This window comes from Acomys russatus, chromosome 31, assembly GCF_903995435.1.
Source record: "Acomys russatus chromosome 31, mAcoRus1.1, whole genome shotgun sequence".
In the NCBI taxonomy this organism is placed as follows: Eukaryota; Metazoa; Chordata; class Mammalia; order Rodentia; family Muridae; genus Acomys; species Acomys russatus.
This window is the reverse complement of record NC_067167.1, coordinates 12,047,321-12,067,224: the sequence shown is the minus strand read 5'-3', so window position 1 is coordinate 12,067,224 and position 19,904 is coordinate 12,047,321. Positions and strand designations below refer to the sequence as shown.

The window sequence follows — 19,904 nt, the reverse complement described above, 5'->3', positions numbered from 1 at the left end:
TATCTTCATGCTTACCAGTTGATCTGCAGGAAGCAATCATCAAATGCCTTCAGCCCAGCTAAGTGTGAAGAAAGCTCTATCAGGCTTTTTTTTTTAATGAGCTGGTATCGTGTATATATAATCTGTGGAGGGAAATGGAAGCTAAATCCAAGCAACCTAGTCACCTAAACATGATGTGGAGAAGAATTGTGTCCCATCTGTATGAAACATACATCTACACACCATGTTTGGTATCTCAAATTGTAAATACAACCCACAGAGAGATCCCTAATCTTTCTAGGAAATGAATCTGTTTCTGAAAATGATTGTAAAGCCAACTATATATATATATATATATATATATATATATATATATATATATATATATATATACACAGTATTTAAGTAAAACTCGTATGTATATATATATACATATATGTGTGTGTGTATACATATATATAAAGGATATATAAAGGCATTTAAGTAAAACTCTTCTTGACACTTAGTATTAAGTACAGAACTTCAGGCTATACCTGTGAGCACTGCATTGCCATAGTCACTTAGAGGCAGACTTAAAAATTTTGCATCCCGACTGTTACTTATTAGTCATGCCTGGGGCAAAAGCCTGCTTCTTGCTTCTTTGTCTTAGGTTTCTTTATTCTAAATAATTAGCAATATTTTAACTTTACATCTACTTAGTGTGTGTGTGTGTGTATGTGTGTCTGTGTCTGTGTCTGTGTGTGTGTCTGCATACATGTGGAGATCAGAGGTCAACCTGTCTGGTTCTCTTCTTCCACTGTGTGGGTTCTAGGAATTGAGTTCTGGTCATTAGGTTTGGTAGCAAGAGCCTTTACTTGCTGATCTGTTCTCTTGTCCTCCAAGAGACAGTGATTCCTAATGCACAGTTGTAGAGGGTTAAATGAGATGACACAGGAACATAGCCCTTGACACTGCTGAGAGCTGGCAATTGAGTACATGTTTACTTGCTTTCCAGCTTAGTAACAATGGATTGGTAAAAAGTTATACTTTAGAAGTCCTGCTTATACTTTAAAAGTTAAATACATGAACTTCCCTCATTATTTCCCCTTGCTTATAACATTTATATAATGCTGTGAGCTGTGCATAAGGTATACTCTGTCCTTCCGTGTCCCTTGGGTGTCCTGTTATAAGCCTTCAAACAATGTCTTCAAGAAGAATGTGTGAGAAGTCTGGTTTTGTGCTACACAGCCCTTTCCTTAAAAAAAAAAAAAAAAAAAAAAAAAAAATTCAGAAGAATCATCTATCTCCTTCTGGCATTTCTTAATGGAGATCTGGGGTCAACCAGATGTCTCTTTCCTCATAAAAAGTTGGTCTTTATGGCTTAATGTTCAATGTTTGTATTCCCAAACTTTCAGAAATCTCCAGAATAGCACATTTTCCATTTCTATCAAAGTGATCCCTTCGATATAAATAACTATGACATTTTAAGCTGGAACACCAGAGGCTGGAGAGAAAGCCTTGCAGTTAAGAGCACTTGCTGTTCCTGCGCAGGCCCTGAGTCTGGTTCCCAGCACCCACGTCAGGCAGTTCCCAACCACTCAGAACTCCGGCTCCAGAGGACCCAGTGACCTCTTCTGCCCTCCAAGGATGCCAACACACATATATGCAAACACACGCACGTTAAAATTAAATATAAAAATATTTTTAAATAAAAGCATTACTTATTGCTACCGTTCCAGCTATTCCAGACTCTTTCTCAACAACCCTGCCCTGCGATTTATACTTAGCCCCCGAAGCTCCTTCCCTCTCTTTAACCTGTGCGTCCTGAGTTTGTCTTTTATGGAATTAATTTTGGTGTCTAAAATGGTGTGCTCTGCTACTTTACTGCACGTGGTATGGATTCTACCTCTGCTTCTACATTTAATATAAGTAAAAAAAAAAAAAAAAATACCAAAGCCATTCTAAAATCTTTTTAGCTTTAGGAAGCTAATTGTTATAAATTTCTTTTTTATTTAGTCCCAGGAGTGATAACTTTTACCATCTTCATTTTGTTTGAAACTCTGAAGGTATTCTTATTCCTTTGGACCTTTGATGTCTCATCCATCCCCATCCCCATAAGACAGTGTTTTGGTTAGGGTTACTATTGCTGCAATGAAACACCATGACAAAAAAAACAAAAAACAAAAAAAATCAAACAAACAAAAAAACCACAAGTTGGGGAGGAAAGGGGTTTTTCTGCTTATACTTTTGTGTCACCACTCATCAGCAACGGAAGTCAGGATAGGAACTCAAACAAGGTAGGAACCAGGAGGCAGGAGCTGACGCATGGAGGAGTGCTATCCTGCTTGCTCATCATGCTTTCTTACAGTATCCTGCTTGCTCATTCTGCTTTCTTACAGAACACAGGACCGCCAGTCTAGGGATGGCACCATCCAAAATGGCGTCAGCCCTCCCCCATCAATCACTAATTAGGAAAATGCCTAATTTTCCTTGCCTACAGCCTGATCTTACAGAGGCATTTTCTTAATTGAGGTTCCCTCCTCTCAAATGACTTTAGCTAAGTGTCAAGTTGACATAAAACTATGCAGCACAGACAGATGTTATTTTTCTAATAATCATCTTATTTTCTGATCTGCCAAAAGATTGATGGCTTTCACTTTACTGATCTCTTCTGGGAGTTTATAACTTTACAGATAATGCTGTGGCAGAGCTGAGTTCTGACCTCAACACTGAGATGGGTCAGACTTTCGTTTATTGTATTCTCCTGGTCAGATGCAGTGGTTTTTTCCTAGTCCCCCTACCTGGCTTTCTCACACTCTCATCTTTAAATACAACCAGAGAAGCTATGGAAAGCAAAAGGAATTACTAGAAAGGACTCTAGAACAGGGTTATTTAATCCTAGTCTTTCAGTGTTTTCATAGGCATTTTGCAGGAAAAAATTAGGGAAACCATATCAGAAAGAACTTTTTATTCTGAAGCTGTATTTCAGAGTTTAAGGCTTTTGTTGTTGTCATTGTTTATTTACCAGCATTTTTTTTCTTGCTCATTTCATCAAATAGCACTGAGCATGGTTTCCAGACAGAAACAAACAAAAAGATTCTGTCAAGATACAAATTCCCCCCCCCCCCCCCCCCCGCTTCTTTCTGAGACAGGGCTGTGCTATTCATCCCAGACTGGCTTCAAAATCGTAATCCTCCTGCCTCAGCCCCATGTACCAGCATGCCTAGCTTTCAATTGCTTCCATCAAGGCTTTTTGGTGTAGGAGTGTCTCATGCATCTCATGAGGTAATTTCTGGGAGCTAGAAGACAATCTACACGCTGGTTTCATTCTTCTCTGTCTCCCCAGAGGGATTTTTCTCTGCGCTGTCATAGCACATGGTCAAAATGCCCAGGCCAGTTCTTTTAAGCCCTCAATGCAGTGGACAACAGAGGATAATTAGCATCTTTGAATTCTCGTTCTAAATCTCTTGCAGAGGAAATCCATTTCACATAGTTTAGGCCCATGTTTCTGGACCTGTAACTTTATCAGCAATGGACAGAAGTCAGGACTGTCATTGCAGCTGCCCACACTGACCTTAAGGTGGGGAAGGGGGTGGGTGTCTGTGTAGGAGAACGGTGAGTTGGCAGGATACTGAAAGAAGTCCCCTCTATTAATCATCATCTCTGCCTTCTTAGCCTCTCTTGTGAGAGCTGCTAAGCTGCATGGGGAAAGGACTGCCGCTTGCTTATCTTAGTAAATCCCCAGATGCCAGCATTATGTGTTGCATAAGGAAATGTCAAATGTGTCACCACATTCATACTACTTTGTCATGCCTCTTGGCATTGAGAAATTTTTTTTTTTTTTAATTTCTAAATGCAAACTTTGGAGACGTCAGTAGCCTATCACTGGGGTGGGGATGACATTGATATACTCATATACTTTCCTCTGGGGACGAGGGGGCAGGGAAAATCCTTTATCTCATTTGGAGAGAGAGAAAAAAAAAAAAAGAAAGAAAAATATATTCTGAGCGCAAGTCCTTAATCACTCTTTGCCTTGAAGTCACAGTTGCTGGAAAGCTCTGGGCGACGGTTGCGTTATATGCCACAGAACACGACACAATGCATGTGTCAGGATCGTTGACAGTGTTGATTCCTCTCTTTTTCTTTCATGTACCACATTGGACACAAGGCATTTTTCTATTCAAAGTACAGCCTGAATATCACCACGTCTACGTGCATCATGGCAACCCTGAGTCAAGCTGCCTCCTCTCCCAGCTGAATGCCTGTAGAGTCTCCATACGTGCCTCACAGTCTGTCCTTCACACGTGTTTCTTATTGGATCAGTGTATTGTTCAAAATATCCCACCCGTCTCCGAGTACAAATACTTGAGTGACAGCCAAGCTGCTTCTAATGTAGTCCCTGGGTACCAACGTAGCATCTCTTCTCCACTGGGCTCCCTCACATCAATACTCTTGCTATTCTTCCTGTGCGTCCAGAAGGCTTTGCCCAGAGCATGCAGACTTGCTGTTTTCCTCCGAGGATGCTGTTTTTCCAGAGAATCCACCCCCCCCCCTTACATTCACACTGTCGAGTGATGCTTTGCTTTTCCTGATGATTCTATATAAGGTGTGGCCTGCCTCTCTCTGTCCCCACCCTTCACCATTCTCTCTGCTCTCTTTTCTTTTTTCTCTACCACTGACCACACCCCCCCTTCCCACTATTCACTCTCGCTCTGGATGAGAGAGCAATGGCACATAGAGTTGAATAACTTGATTTAGCACCTCAACTTGAGCATATGGGCGTTCTTCGCAGTAAAGAGGGTTGACTTAGATTCCCTGGGTCTAGGAAGCCATTAAGTAAATCCACACGTGATCTACAACACATCGTCTTAAAATCCCGAGTGTGGTGTCTATCACCTTTATCAGCTCCTTCGTAGTCCTCAAGGAAACAGTCATCACGTATCTTTATTGTTCATTTCTTTTTTGAATTAAATATTTAAGTACACACACACACATACACACACACACACACACACACACACACACACACACACATGCACTGAGTATCATGAGGATGGTCTGTGAGCACATATGGAAGTCCTATTGTCACTGCCTATAAAATAATTGCCCATTTTAATGTGTTAGCATAAATGGATATTAATTTGGGGGCCTGAGAGAAAAAAAATACTATTCTCATTGAACCTTATTTTAAGTTCATTTCAGCCTATAATAATTCTTTTTATTTATTATTATTATTATTACTATTATTATTATTCATTGCGTGTACCTTAATTCTACCCGCAACAGAATGCCAGTTCCATAAGGACAGTGACATTATGCTATCTAGAATGTTACTTGAAATCCTGGACGTGTAGCTCATAGGTAGAGGGCCTACATAGCATGACACGGCCCTGGGTTCAATTCCAGGGACCACAAAAAGGGGCGAGGGGGAGGGGAAAAAAGAAACAATGCTTACTTCCAGTAGGCATTCAATAAATAAATACAAAAACCCCCTTTTTAAAAAATCACTTAAATTGTCAGTGAGAAAACAGCTTTGTTTTTGAGAAACCAACAAAGATGGCTAATTCCTGTGGTTATGTTAAATGTGCAAGAATAAATGTTGGAAGGAAAGATACAAATGCAAGAGTTATTATTTCTGAGTTACAGCTATTTATTCTGACTAGGGTTTATTTTTGCTAAAAAAAAAAAAAAAAAAAAGAAAGAAAGAAATTGATTTTTAACATTGAAAATTATTGTTGTTGTTTAAGTAAAGTCACAGATAAGAATATGTTGAAGTCCAGAACTTGGATCCCAGTGCCCTATGACTTTCAGATTAAATCTGTGCATCTGTAGGTTTCAGTTTTCTCTTTGGTCAATGGCCGGCAGGAGAGTTCCCAGTTCTCCTCTGCTGGAGTCAGCCAAACTCAGCCCTTTCCATTTCTCAGTACTGGCCATCAGTGGGCCAATCTGAATAGGAGGGGGGACTGTTGTCTATCTTAGCAGTCCTTAGGAGGGCTCTTCTTTATGGTGAAGGTTCTCTTGCGGCCAAAGAGGCAGCTCTGTGTCCCAGTAGCTGTTGTGTGACCTGTTCTCAGGATCCCACTCTCTGTCGGGATTGAGAGGGCCTGTCTGGAAGGCCTGCCCCTGACTGGCAGGGAGAAGCAGCAATAGCCCAGGATGTTGCTGCTCCTGCTTTTCTGGTTTGGGTGGGGTGATGAGCTGGCCCTGAGCTGGTGCTGAGTTTCTTTGCCTTCTTTGTTATCCGGCTCTCATTCCCTCCAGAAACCACCTGGGGAAAGAGCAGCTAGCTTTTGGTGATCATCTGATGGGGGACTCTCTAGGTTAGGAGACCAGCCTGCCAGCCCTGTGTGCTTAAGCAGCGGCTCACTTTAGGAAGAGCCAGCTCTTAATTTGCATGTGTGCTGGCTCACTCTGTGTTGTCAGAGGAAACACTTGGGAAGGGAGGGACTTCGAGAGTTCTCACCTGGTGAGTAAGTTGTTTCCCATGTCACTTAGCCATGGCCTCTCAGTTTCAAAATCTCTTACCATAAGAAACAATGTCTTTCATTTCATCCGCTCTTCAGCTTGTGACACGACAAGTCCCAAGTTGATGACAAAAGTTATCACATCTTTGCATCTTCCACCAGCCATTTCCCAAAAGCCTTTCAGTGGCGGGCCAAGAATAACCATCTTGTGCCAACTAAGACTGCAGAGTGCTGCAGCTTCTCCCATGAAATCAGCAAATATGTCAGCTTCTTTTTAAATTTTTTTAAAATTGTGTGTGTGTGTGCGCGCGCACGCACACACGCACGCACCATATGCATGCAGGACCCACTGAGGTCAGAAGACGCATCTGACCCCCTGGAACTGGAGGTACAGGTGTTTGTAGGGCACCCTGTGCCTGCTGGGAACTGAACCTAGATCTTCTACAAAAGCAGCGATTAGGCAAGGCTGAGTCCCGTCCTGGCTGCAGCAGCTGTGGGACCAGTGTCTCCTTTTTGGCTGCATCAGAAACAGAGTTCCCTGGTGGAGCTGGCTCAGGTTGGACCCCGGCTGGAGGAGGCATTGCAGACCGCTGTTTTCTTCCCTTAGGGCTAGTGGCTAGGGACTGGAGTATAGTTTTGCTGTAGTTGAGCCTGTAGGTAAGGCTCTTCTCAGATTTTAAAGATTTTGCCAGTTCCTATATGGGGGTTCAGGGAACATCCTCAGCCTTTTAGTTAAGATGGCAATAAGTCTGCAGTTTTGTCTAGCTTAAGAATATTTAGATAGACAAATCTTGTTTATAGTTTACCTTAATACTTAAAGATTAAGGCTTTAGGTTTTATCCCTGTTAAGTTGGAGTGTTAAAAACATAAACATAGTCCAAAAATGAGAGCAGAACAGTTTTTTTTGTATGATTAATAACATCACATTTAAAAAATAAGGCTAAATATATTTATAAGGCAGTGATTTAAGTTTTAACATCGTATGGGGGGGATGGTCTTGCCCAGTATTTAAAAAGACAGACCTACTTTCCCCCTCCCTCTCTTACCCCCTTACTCCCTTTACTTTTACCTCTTTCTCTGTCTGTCTGTCTGTCTGTCTGTCTGTCTGTCTGTCTCTCTCTCTCTCTCTCTCTCTCTCTCTCTCTCTCTCTCGGGTACCCCTCCCCCCTTTCCTTCTCCCCCACGCTCATTTAATAAACTCATATAATATAATAATTTAAAAAACAAAAGAAAGCAATTACTTTTTTTTAATAGGGTTTTTTTTGTTTTTGTTTTTTGTTTTTTTTTGTTTTTGTTTTTGTTTTTTTGAAACATGGTTTCTCTGTGTAGCCTTGGCTGTCCTGGACTCTTTGTAGACCAGGCTGTAGATATGCCTGCCTCTGCCTCCCCGAGTGCTGAGATTATAGACGTGAGCCACTGCGCCAGGCTGCAGCAATCACTCACTATCTCTTCAGCCCTCCAGACAAGCTTCTTAGGGCAATACTCAGATAACTGTGGCTGAAAGAGTTCTTTTTGAGGATTAGAAGAGCTAACACATGCCAGATGCTTACATCCTGGCATTTAGTAAGTAGTCAATTAAAGTTAGCTGTTGTTTGATTAATGATTATCCTAATACATTTGTGATGCGTTTTCCTTTTCCTTCTGGAAGGAAAAAATATTCAAGGCAGAGATTCTCAGTCTAACCATAATAGGGAAAAAATACAAATATGCTCTTAGTTTAACTGAGGTTTCTGTGACGGGTAATCCTTGATGTTTTGTATAAGCAGGGGAAATTATTTGTAAATGTCATCATCAACACAGAGCATATATGATCTGGGTCAGGAGCTGAGACAGAAGGAAATGTGCCACACACAAGGTTTTTTGTTTTTTATTTTGCTCATTTATTTATTTATTTATTTATTTATTTATTTATGTGTATGTGTGTGTGTGTGTTAGGTATGTATACCACATGCATGCAAGTATATACAAGGCCAAAAGCTAGTGTCAGATCCCCTGGACTTAAAAGCAGTTGTCAGCCACTTTATGTGGGTGTTGGGTCCTCTGCAAGAGCAGCTAATACTCTTAGCTGCTGAGCGCTTTCTCCAGCTCTGAGTTCAAGCACCTCCCATTCCAGTTGTAGAGGCGAGATTTAACATTTGTAAAAAAAAGAGTTGTTCTTTTTGGCTTGGTCTGGTTAGCATATATACTGTGCTCTAGAACTTTCTGTTTATAATACATGTCTGTAAAAGAGGTATTGTAAGGGCCGGCAAGACAGGAAGAGGTACTTGTTAGAAAGCCTGAAAACCCTGAGTTCAATGCCTGGGGCCCACATGAAGAAAGGAGAAGATATGTGCACATGTGCACACACACACACAAAATAGATGATAGATAGATAGATAGATAGATAGATAGATAGATAGATAGATAGACAGATGATAGATAATAAATGAAAGCAGCCTAATAATCTAAATAGTCATCATCACAAAGATGCCTATCTCAAAGCAGGGTACCTATTTTTAAATTTTTCTTTGTAAATCAATTTCTGCATTTTGGGTTTAATATAAGATATACTGCCACTGCTTTTGAGACTAGAACACAACTAAGGATGTCAGACCATATCAGGGAAGATGGGCTGTGCATGACTCTTGAGCAGCTATCTCTGAAGGGTCTGGCAAGGGGCCACTCCAGGCCCTACTCGTCCTGACAATTAATTCTGTAACTAGTATACGTGGAACGTCACACTGAGAAGGGTGGCACACTCTGAATGTCCTTCCTTCTAACGGTGCGAGGGAAAGCACCGGACTCCTTGCTTCTCTTTAGGCAGCCTGCCAGACAAGGTGGGGGTGGGGCGCGGGGGGGACTCTGATGGCTAATGAGCCACCATGCTGGGGTGGCTGGGGATTGAACTCAGGACCTTTGGAATAACAACCAGTGCTCTGAGCCGTCTCTCCAGCCCAGCTGATGAGCATTTGAGGCAAAAGGAGAGCCGACTCCGGGAGAAACCCTCACCAGCACACACACACACAAGAAACACACCCAGATGAGCCCTGGCTGCTCCCTAGACTCCAGTATTTAGGGGAATTTTGTTACTAGAGCAGAAGAGGTATGGTAAACCAACCAAAATCTTGTAGACTTAAAGCTTCCTCTTTTTCCAGGAAATGTAAAGCTTAACTGAGCCATTAGGAAAGTTTGCTACGTCTCGTTGTGCTAACTCCACTGCCAGATTGGTTTGTCTCCCGTAGTACCCTGCAAGCACAGGCCGGCAGTTGTCTCGCTAGCACTTGCCATTGCAAGCCCTTTCGTTTCATAGAGGAATCAAGGAAGTGAGTCTCCTAGCTCCTTCTCACATTGGAAAAGGGTTCCTGCACACTTGAGACTTGATCCCTGCAGATCTCTCTGAAACCGACTTCGGGAGCCCTGGAACTAGTTCAGGCACTTTATAACCATCCAAGAGGCAATGATGTCCACTTGTGGTGGAAAAGAGTTGAACCAATGGGCAGAAAGAAGGAACATGGTGTCTAGACCAGCCATTCTCAATCTGTGGGTCTCAACTCACCTGGGAGCCCTCCAATGCTTTCACAGGGGCCGCATATCAGATAGCCTGCAGATCAGGTATTTACAGTATTGTTCAAAACAGTGGAAATATTACAGTTACGAAGTAGCAACAAAAGAATTTTAAGGTTGGAGGGGCAGGGAGTGTCACCATGACAATGAGGAACAGTCTTAAAAGGGTGGCAGCATTAGGAAGGTTGAGAACCACTGTTCTAGACTCCCCCTAAGACCAAACTCATAATACCATTAGATTTGAAGTATTGGGAGTCCCATCCAAGCTACGCCCCTGATTCACTTTAGAAAGTTCTTTATATAAGCATGCATACCAGAGCACATGTTATTATAACCCTCTGAGGCGCCCGTGAGGTGATAGAAATTTACTGCTTGGGTTTTATAATGGCAACAAGGCCACAAGGAAGCTAAGACTCTCCTTCAGAAACTCCCGTGCCTCTCCAGCACTGAAACTGGAGGAAATAAAGTTAAGAGCAGGAATGCCTGAGCCCGCCTTGCAGGGGAACTTCCCTTCTCTTTGTTGCTACGCTAACACAATTCTCTATTTTCTTTTATTGCTGTTCCTTGTACTTAGTTGATCTGGCTCATGTTGAGTAAGAGTCAGTTGGTCTTACAAAGGTTACAAGGAAATGGTCATTTGCTGACTTAAAGGTTGGACGCCAAGAGCCTGAGAAACAGTGTTCCCCAGGAAAAGAACACACCTATTGGCTATCCAACACCAAATGGTCAGCCCTGAACACATACATATAAGTATCCTTCTGTAGCCTGAGTAGGTTGTGTTTGTGTATTTAAGAGTGTGTTTGTGCGTGTGTGTGTATGTAAAACAATAATTAGTGAAAAAAATAAGCCATGAAGTTGAAAGAGAGCAGGTGAGGTTTTGTAGGTAGGAAAGGAAAAGAAGGAAATGATATAATTGTAATCTGAAAAGGTTAAAAAAAAAAAAAAAGAATATGGCCAATAATTCAGAGATTAAAAAGGCAAAGGTTGAAATGTGGTAAGTAATAAAGCCTGGTGATTTTTAGGCCTGTTTTATGCTTCTGTGTGTGCTTTTCTTTGCTATAATGCTACAAAGTCTAACAATGAGGTGATACATTTTAAAAGAAAAGTCATCTAAGTGTGTAATGAGGACTGCCCTCTTCCAAGTAGTTGCCTTGAGAGACCAGTTATTATTTTGTTTTGTTTGTCTGTTTGTTTTTGAAACAGGGTTTCTCTGTGTAGCCATGGCTGTCCTGGATTCTCTTTGTAGTCCAGGCTGGCCTCAAACTCAGAGATCCACCTGCCTCTGCCTCCCGAGGGCTGGGATTAAAGGCATGCGCCACCACGCCTGACTAGAGGCCATTTACTACTATGTGGCCATAAGACAACACAGTTTCAGAAAGAAGAAACTTTTAGAGTAATTTTTAGCAGCTGCGTGGGGTTGGCAGCCCCACTGCACGTAATGGTTAATAGGGAATTTTGTGTAAATACAGGGCACATCTGCAGCAAAGCCTGCTTGTTTACTGAAGTTCAAATTTAACTGCGTCCTGTTCTGTTGCTGTAAACCCTGGCCTCCCTAAGCCCGAATACTCATGTGCAAACCCCTTAACAGACTCTAGCCTTCCTCGAAAGGCGGCTGTGGCTTTCTTGTTTATAGTCTGTCTAGGTAAAGGCCGATGCTAAAAGGATAAAGTCATCTTTAGACTGGTTTTCTTTTCTTCTTCTTCTTCTTCTTCTTCTTCTTCTTCTTCTTCTTCTTCTTCTTCTTCTTCTTCTTCTTCTTCTTTTTTGATTTTTCAAGACAGGGTTTCTCTGTGTAGCCCTGGCTGACCTGGACTCGCTTTGCAGACCAGGCTGACCTCGAACTCACACTGATCCGCCTGCCTCTGCCTCGAGAGTGCTGGGATTAAAGGCGTGCGCCACCGTTGCCCAGCCCAGACTGGTTTTCTGATGAGACCTGTGAAGTGTCTCTGGCAGAAACACTTGGAACATTTACTAGGAGTTTTTGTAAAATTTTTTTTAATTGGCATAGAAATAATTTTCATACATGTTCCAAATAGTTGTAATCAACACCAGGCCTTGGAAGTGTGTAGCCTCCCAGGAGTTAGATTCTGAGCAGGAAGTAAGGAAAGGGGCCAGAGGCCTGTGAATAGTATCAGCTGTTAGTGTCGCATTAAGGATTGGCAGCAACCACCAAGGTTCTTATATCGGTTTTGTAACCTCACTGACCTTATAACCTCTTTGCTTTGGTGTAGAACAGCACAAGAAAAATGCTTCTCCAGAGATAATCGAGCAAATTTACCCCTTGGTGGAAATGTTCTCCATGAGACGATTTGGTGAGTCCCTGGTACTTCTGATATGATATGGCATTCTGCTTTATACTTATCTTTCTATGGTGATTTTTACTTACATTTTAATTAGCATGCACAATATTAGGTTTTCTTTTTGTTGCTTCTCCCCCTACCTCTTCTCTGTCATCCCCATGCCTGACACGTTCTTGTGCCCCTCAACCCCATAGCCTCCTCTCCCTTCATTCGCATTTGCCGAAGTGTTTGGCAGTCACTGCTCCATAAAGTGCTGGCGCGTTGTGGGCATTTTATCAAATCATTGTTAGTATTACTGCCACAGTTGTTTTCATAATGGCACCATGATGTCGGAATGCTAGGATTCAATCAACTTCTGAAAATATAGCTGTAGTGGGTCAGGAGGAACAAGGGACTTGTCTTTAAACATCAGACAAAGGCCTATTGTACTAAAATAGATGCTTCTCTCTCTCTCTCTCTCTCTCTCTCTCTCTCTCTCTCTCTGTGTGTGTGTGTGTGTGTGTGTGTGTTGGGTAAAGAATATTCTAAGCTTCTTCCAAACTTGCAAGTTAAAGGTGACTAAAAAAATAAATAAGGTGAATAAGGCATGATGATGTTTTCCTTTAATCTTAGCACTTGGAAGGCAAAAGCAGGTGGGGCATTATGAATTCCAGGCCAGTTAAGACAATGCAGCACAAGCCTGTCTCAATAAGTAAATAAGGTAAAAACACTATTCTACTGAGACATGGCATTCCCAGGTACATTTCTTGGCAGGTGGTCTCACCTTAAAATTAAAAAACAAAAACAAACAACAATAATAATAAAAAAAAAAACCCAAGGCTCTTTCAAAAGTTATGAAAATGTCGATTTTCTAAGTCAGTTGAATATGTGGTCCTTAAATAACACTGATATATAATAAAGCATCACTAGAATCAAGTTTGCACAGTTGGAAACTTTTTTTTTTAAGATTTATTTATTTATTATGTATACAGTGCTCTGCCTACATGCATGTTGGCACACCAGAAGAGGGCACCAGATCTCATTATAGATGGCTGTGAGCCACCATATGGTTGCTGGGAATTGAACTCAGGACCTCTGGAAGGACAAACAGTGCTCTTAACCTCTGAGCCATCTCTCCAGCTCCTGGAAACTGTTTTTTATAAACAGAATACAACACACATACAAATAAGTAAGCGCAAAAGAAAAAGCATAGTAGATTATGTTAAAAAGCTATTGTGAGAAGCTTACTCTGAAAGACAAAGGTTGCTGGATATTAGCTCAATAATGGAACACTGGCTTAGCATAAAGCCTTAGATTCAAACCCCCAGTGCCAGAGAGAGAGAGAGAGAGAGAACTATAAAAGTGGAGAAGAAGGGAAGCACTCAACAGCCCTACCCAGTTATGCTGTCCATGAACCGCAACAAGATAAGCATGGCACGATAACGCTGAGGGTGCAGCAGTGGCATGCACACCTTGGCCGTAACCAACAGCTCTGCCATTGGTGCTGAGACCTAGTTAGCAAGATGGAAACCATGCCTGGTACTGGGAACCTGACTACCCAGGACTGGTGAATTCATGGACCTTGAAGAGGAACCTAAAACCACTACTTTACTAAATGAGCACAACCCCTGCCTATTTTCTTTCTTTCTTTTTTTCATATTTATTTTTTACTTGGTTTTCTGAGACAGGGTTTCTCTGTGTAGCGTTGGCTGTCCTGGACTCACTTTGGAGACCAGGCTGGCCTTGAACTCACAGCCATCCACCTACCTCTGCATCCCAAGTGGAGGTCTATTCTTTTTTGTTTGTTTGTTTGTTTGTTTGTTTGTTTTTTGAGACAGGATTTCTCTGTGTAGCCTTGGCCGTCCTGGATTCATTTTGTAGACCAGGCTGGCCTCCAACTCACAGAGATCCACCTGTCTCTGCCTCCAGAGTGCTGGGATTAAAGGTCTGTGCCACCACACCCAGCTTCCCTGACTATTTTCTAAATATTTGCTCTAATACCCACAGATAAGAAAACGTATACCCTCCGTAAGGAAACTTCTTTTTGCAACAGAAAGAAGCCATTACAGAAAATCACAGCCAATCAAAATGCAGAGTTGGGCTGGCCTATTCCAATGGATACATCCACAAAACTATTCCCACACTTAGGGCTCAGGGACCACCATGGAAGACTGTTAGAGCCAGAGGACCAGGGAGTTTGCTGTGAGACTGTGTCTCCTAATAACGTCAGAAGCTACACCCACAATATCTCCCCAATGCAAGAGTAGATGGGAGAAAGACCATGAGGCCTCGACCCAACACAAAGAACTACGGGCTACTAATGAGTGGTAGAGTGGGAGAAATGGTCTTTACCCAGGGAAAAACACACCAGTTGATTATCCAATACCAAATGGTCAGTCCTGAAAACATGCATCTAAGTAACATTTTACAGACTGAGCAGGTTACATTAAGAATACATATGAATATGTGTGTGTGTGTGTGTGTGTGTGTGTATACACACACTATGAATGTAACACGATTGTAATTCCTGAATGTTTAGTGGGTCTTCTTGCTGTATGTAGTTTATTTTATGTAGGTGTAATAATATAAATGTATATGTAAAAATTATTTTAAATTAACAAAAAAGAATATATATGCACTTACACACATGCACGTGCGCGCGCGCGCACACACACACACACACACACACACACACGCATGCAACAACATTCAATGAACAAAAAAAGGCCATGAGTTTGAAAGAGAGCAACAAAGGGTGCATGTGAGGGTCTGGAGGGAGGTACAAGATGGAAGAAACGATACAACTATATTATAATCTCAAAAATAAAAGAACTAATTGTAAAATATTATTTGATCTATGCAAGGAAAAATGAGAGAATTTTAAAATAATAATTATGGTAGACAACTCACCCATATCCATACTATATAAAGAAATATTACAGATCAATAAGAAAAGATTATTCATAGACTAATAGCCAAAAGACTTAACATTAACAAAAATAGCACAAATGGATAATCAGTTTACTTAAAAGCATTCATTTTCTGTCATCAGGGAATTGAAAGTTGAAAGTATAGTGTGGGCTAATACTTACCACTAGAATGAGAAAGATGAAAAACACCAAGTCTTGTTAGTAACACACAGCAACCAGACTACATTATCCACGGAAATATAAATTAAGACAATCTCTTGGTATCCAGTGTCTGGTAAAGCTTGACACATACAATCCCTAAGTCCCAGCAAATCTTCTCCAGTGCATATGCACAGCGGCGACGCATGCAATGTTCACCACAAAACAAGCACCAGGATGTTTGAAGTAGAGCTCTAAATAATTACTCGTGCAATGGTCAACACTCATGGTCAGCTTGACTGGGTTTGAAAGCACATCTGGGTGTGTATTTTCAAGAAGTTCCAAATGAGAAGACACACCATGAGTGTGAGAGGCACAGTCCTGAGACTGAGTGAGGTCCCAGATAGATGAAAAGGTACGACCTGAGGAAACAACCTGAACACCAGCATCCATCTCTCTCTTTCCCTCTCTCTGCTTCCTGGCCGCCGAAGCGGTATGGCCAGCCACTCCTGCTCCCATCACCCAGGCCTTCTGTGATGCCCAATCTTGGTGGTCAATCTTGACCACATCTAGAATCAACTAAAACAGGGTGAAGACCCACCTTGAATTTGGGCCACGCCTCCCAGCGGCAGCCCACATTAAAGGACATGGAAGTGTTTTGGTTTTTGCCTACTTGCCCTCAGTGTCTCTCGTAAGTTCATCTATTCCTGTTGCTGAGGCATTCCTTCACTAGTATCAGAATGGACTGTTTTGAATCCGACTTAGAATGATGACCGCCTGCTCTTTAGGAATCCTTCAGACATCAAGCATCAGGGTGGGAGAGCTGAGACATCCAGCCTTGTAGACGGAACAGCTCCTGGGTTTTTGGCCTTACCATTAGTGACAGCCATTGTTGGGATACCTGGTCCACAGTCTGTAAGCCATTCTAAAAAAAACCCTTTATATATATACATGTATGTACAGACATATATATATATAATGTATATGTATATGCCATGTATTTATGTGTATATATGTGTGTATTGATAATTTAAACATATATTTTAATAATTAAAAATATATACCATCAGTTCTGTTCCTTTAGACAATCTTAATTAATCCATTTTCCTGCTGTGATGGGTTTATCCCCTTAAACTATGAGCCATAATAAATTTCTCTCTCTCTCTCTCTCTCTCCCTCCCTCCCTCCCTCTCTCCCTTTCTCCCTCTCTCTCTTTTTCTTTTGTTTTTTTTAAGACAGTGTTTCTCTGGGTAGCCTTGGCTGTCCTAGACTCACTTTGTAGACCAGGCTGGCCTCAAACTCACATTGATGCACCTGCCTCTGCCTCTCAAGGGCTAGGATTAGAGGTGTGCACCACTGCACCCAGCTAACTCCTCCTCTCTTAAGTTGATGTCATCATGCAGTTTTCGTCAGAGCAAGAACAGTCCCCACATGAACTTTCCCCAGTGCCCATCGCCAGCAGAACTGATAAACAAATGACGCATCCACACAGTGAATTTTGCATAAAAGCGTAGCAGTGTGGTTGAGCTTCAGAAATATAACTTTGGGCAAATAAGCCAGACACAAAAGAAGACAAATGATATTGTTTCCTTTGTGTAAAACAAAGAACAAAATACAAATAAACAAAAAATGCACAAGACTTGATGTTTTTGAAAGTTGGTGGCTCTACTTGATAGGGGTAGAGGGATGTGGGTAGCGACCAAAAAGGAGCCCGCAGCTGGCTACTGTGGTGATTGTGATGTTTATGCGTCATTACAAGTTGCAATCAGTTGATGAAAATCCAGAGGTGTGTATGTGTGTGTGTGTGTGTGTGTGTGTGTGTGTGTGTGTGTGTGTGCGCGCGCGCGTGCGCTCTTATGTGCAAATTATAATGCATATTATAGTACAATATTCACTTCAATATTAGAATTATTAAAAGATCTATTATCCAATAGTTATCAAATTTTCCCTCGCAAAGTACTCTGTGTATGAATGGAAGCAGTATTTCCCCAGGATGCTGAAGGAAATGTACTATAACAGACAATTGTGGTTTTGCCTGCCCTATATACCTCTTTGTTCTTCTAGCAGGCCTTTAATCCCAGCACTCGGGAGGCAGAGGCAGAGGGATCACTGTGAGTCCAAGGCCAGCCTGGTCTACAAAGTAAGTCTAGGACATACAAGGCTACATAGAGAAATCTCAAAAAACAAAAAGCAAAACAACAACAACAAAAACAAAACAAAAGAAATACAATCCCAATATTTTGTTTGGGTACCTATCAATTGCACAGACTTCCAACACTCTCTCTCTCTTCCCCACTAGGCATACAAGACAAGCCAAACACGCTGGGAACCTCATGCATCTGGACACAGCAACTGGGCCCAATAACGTATGCATTTACTTAGCCCAGTTGAGCATTGTCCTGTAAGGAAGCCCATATGAATTGTCTTCATCCATTGTCTGTTGTTATAGCAGAATATCATGTCTTGAGTGATTTATAAAGAGCAGAGTTTACTTGGCTCACAATTCTGGAGGCCGAGAACTCCAGGGAACGGTGGCAATACCTGATGAGGACTTTTGTGCTGTGTTGTGTCATGGAAAAAACATCAGCAAAGCATGCAAATGAATGCAGAAGAGACAAAGTACATGGGACAGAGTTGTTCTGTAACTAACCCATGCCAGAGAGAGAGCTCTGCTCTCACAGTCCAGTCACGTCTCATTCTGTCACACAGCCCACAACAGCACACTGGGGCTCCGTCCTCCGTCACACGAACACGAGGGACACATCCAAGCCATATCACTATTCGGCAGTGGAGTTGGGCTGGGTAGTGAATGAAAACCTTCTCCACACAGGACTTAATCTATCACCATGTCATGAATGACCACAGAGGCCATCATTGAAAACAACACGTTTATTACCTGAGTTTCTGTGAGACAAGAATTGAAGTATATTTTAGAATGGGCCTTTGCCTCAGGGGCTCTCATCAGACACAGTCAGATGTTGACCAGGGATAAGGTCATATGTGAAGACCTGATGTGGACATCCTGCATCTGAGCTCATACGCTCAGCTCCCGGTTGATGAGTGGGCACTATCATTTGTTGACCGTATAGGTCTAACATGGCTGCCTTGCTTCATCGAACTATACAAATTGAGCAGGCAGGGGGAAAGGAGCTGTTATTAAAACAGAAGTAAATTGTCTTCACCTTAGCCATCGTTCTTGGACATGCATTGGAAAAGACAAGACAAATCCCCTTGAGATCACAAGTACTTAGGCCCCAAATTAAAAACTTGAAAAGACAGAAAATCACATATATAATTTTGTTTATAACATGATTTCATGTCTGGCTATAGAAATGTATGTAAAAACATAAAGTTATACATGTTGATATGAATTGTATATACATCATATATTATACACTATTTCCTTTTAGTTTATAAATATCTTTCAAAATCAACTTTTTGAGGCTACTTTAAGGAAGAAATTCTCCTATATCAAGTACTTTAGATAAAAAGAATTCACATCAGTCGAATACAGGAATAAGGACCCAAAACCATGTTTGACAGTATGTCCAGACAGCTTAATTCTGAAACACATTCCACAAATCATAGTATTTCTGGCTATCAAAAGATAGTGTTCCAAAGCTCATTTGTAAGTATTCACCAAATGCTGGAGACATGGCTCAGTGGTCAAGAGTGCCGCCTGCTCTTCTAGAGGCCCTGAGCTCAATTCCCAGCAACCACATGGTGCCTCAAAAAAACCCATCTATAATGTGATCTGATGCCCTCTTCTGCAGATAAAGCACTCATATACAATAAATAAATCTTTAAAAAAAAAAAAAGAATTCACCAAATGATGCTATGGCTGTAATCAAAGGCACACACGATCTATGAAAATATATATAAATAATTCTGGAGATACGGCTAGCAGCAGTTTCCTCTGTCTCGGACTGCATATTTGTGTTTGGGAAAGTCCGAGTCAGTGATTTTCTTGATTCCTCGTGCCATGTAGACCTTGGCATGAGATACTACGTGCGGAACCGTTAACGATGCAGGACCTCTGAGGGCCCATGAGAGTCTTTGACCCCTACTCCTTCTGTTAGATCAGCGGTTCTCAACCTGTGGGCTGCACCCCCCCCAAAGGGGATTATGATCCATAACAGTAGCCGAATTACAGTTATGAAACAGCAACATAAATAGTTTTATAGTGGTGGGGGGGGATCGTCACAATATGAAGAGCTGTATTAAGGGACCACAGCATTCGTGAGGCTGAAAGCCACTGCACTAGATGAAAGCCCAGGGGATAGGAAGCTGAGGAAATATTGAGAGCTGAGGTAGGGAGAAAGATCAGGCAACTGCACCAACCCAGGGTCTCCATTCCCATCCTAATCTATGTGAGTTCTACACTTGGATCTACCCAGAACTCAGTAGAGTTATAAAGATTTTTTTTTTTTTTAAACTGTAAGAGTGGGGTCACTTGAGGGGTACCTATAGTGGACACCTCCACTTTTGATTGTCCAGCCCGGCTTCCCCACTCTTAGTAAGAGCACTTCCATTTTCTTAGGTATCTACTCCCCCAGTTAGTTCATGCAACCAGGTAGTTTGACCATAAGACT

At 41.8% G+C, this 19,904-nt stretch overlaps 1 protein-coding gene across 1 annotated transcript in view; it reads left to right on the top strand.

The window, feature by feature from the left end:
- Positions 1-19,904, top strand: part of Utp20 (UTP20 small subunit processome component) — a 132,743-nt gene that overhangs the window by 1,656 nt on the left and 111,183 nt on the right. Inside the window, exons 3-4 of the mRNA XM_051172760.1 lie at positions 10,617-10,690; positions 12,197-12,277. Of these exons, the coding sequence (XP_051028717.1) occupies positions 10,617-10,690; positions 12,197-12,277 (155 nt within the window). The remainder of the gene's footprint in view (positions 1-10,616; positions 10,691-12,196; positions 12,278-19,904) is intronic.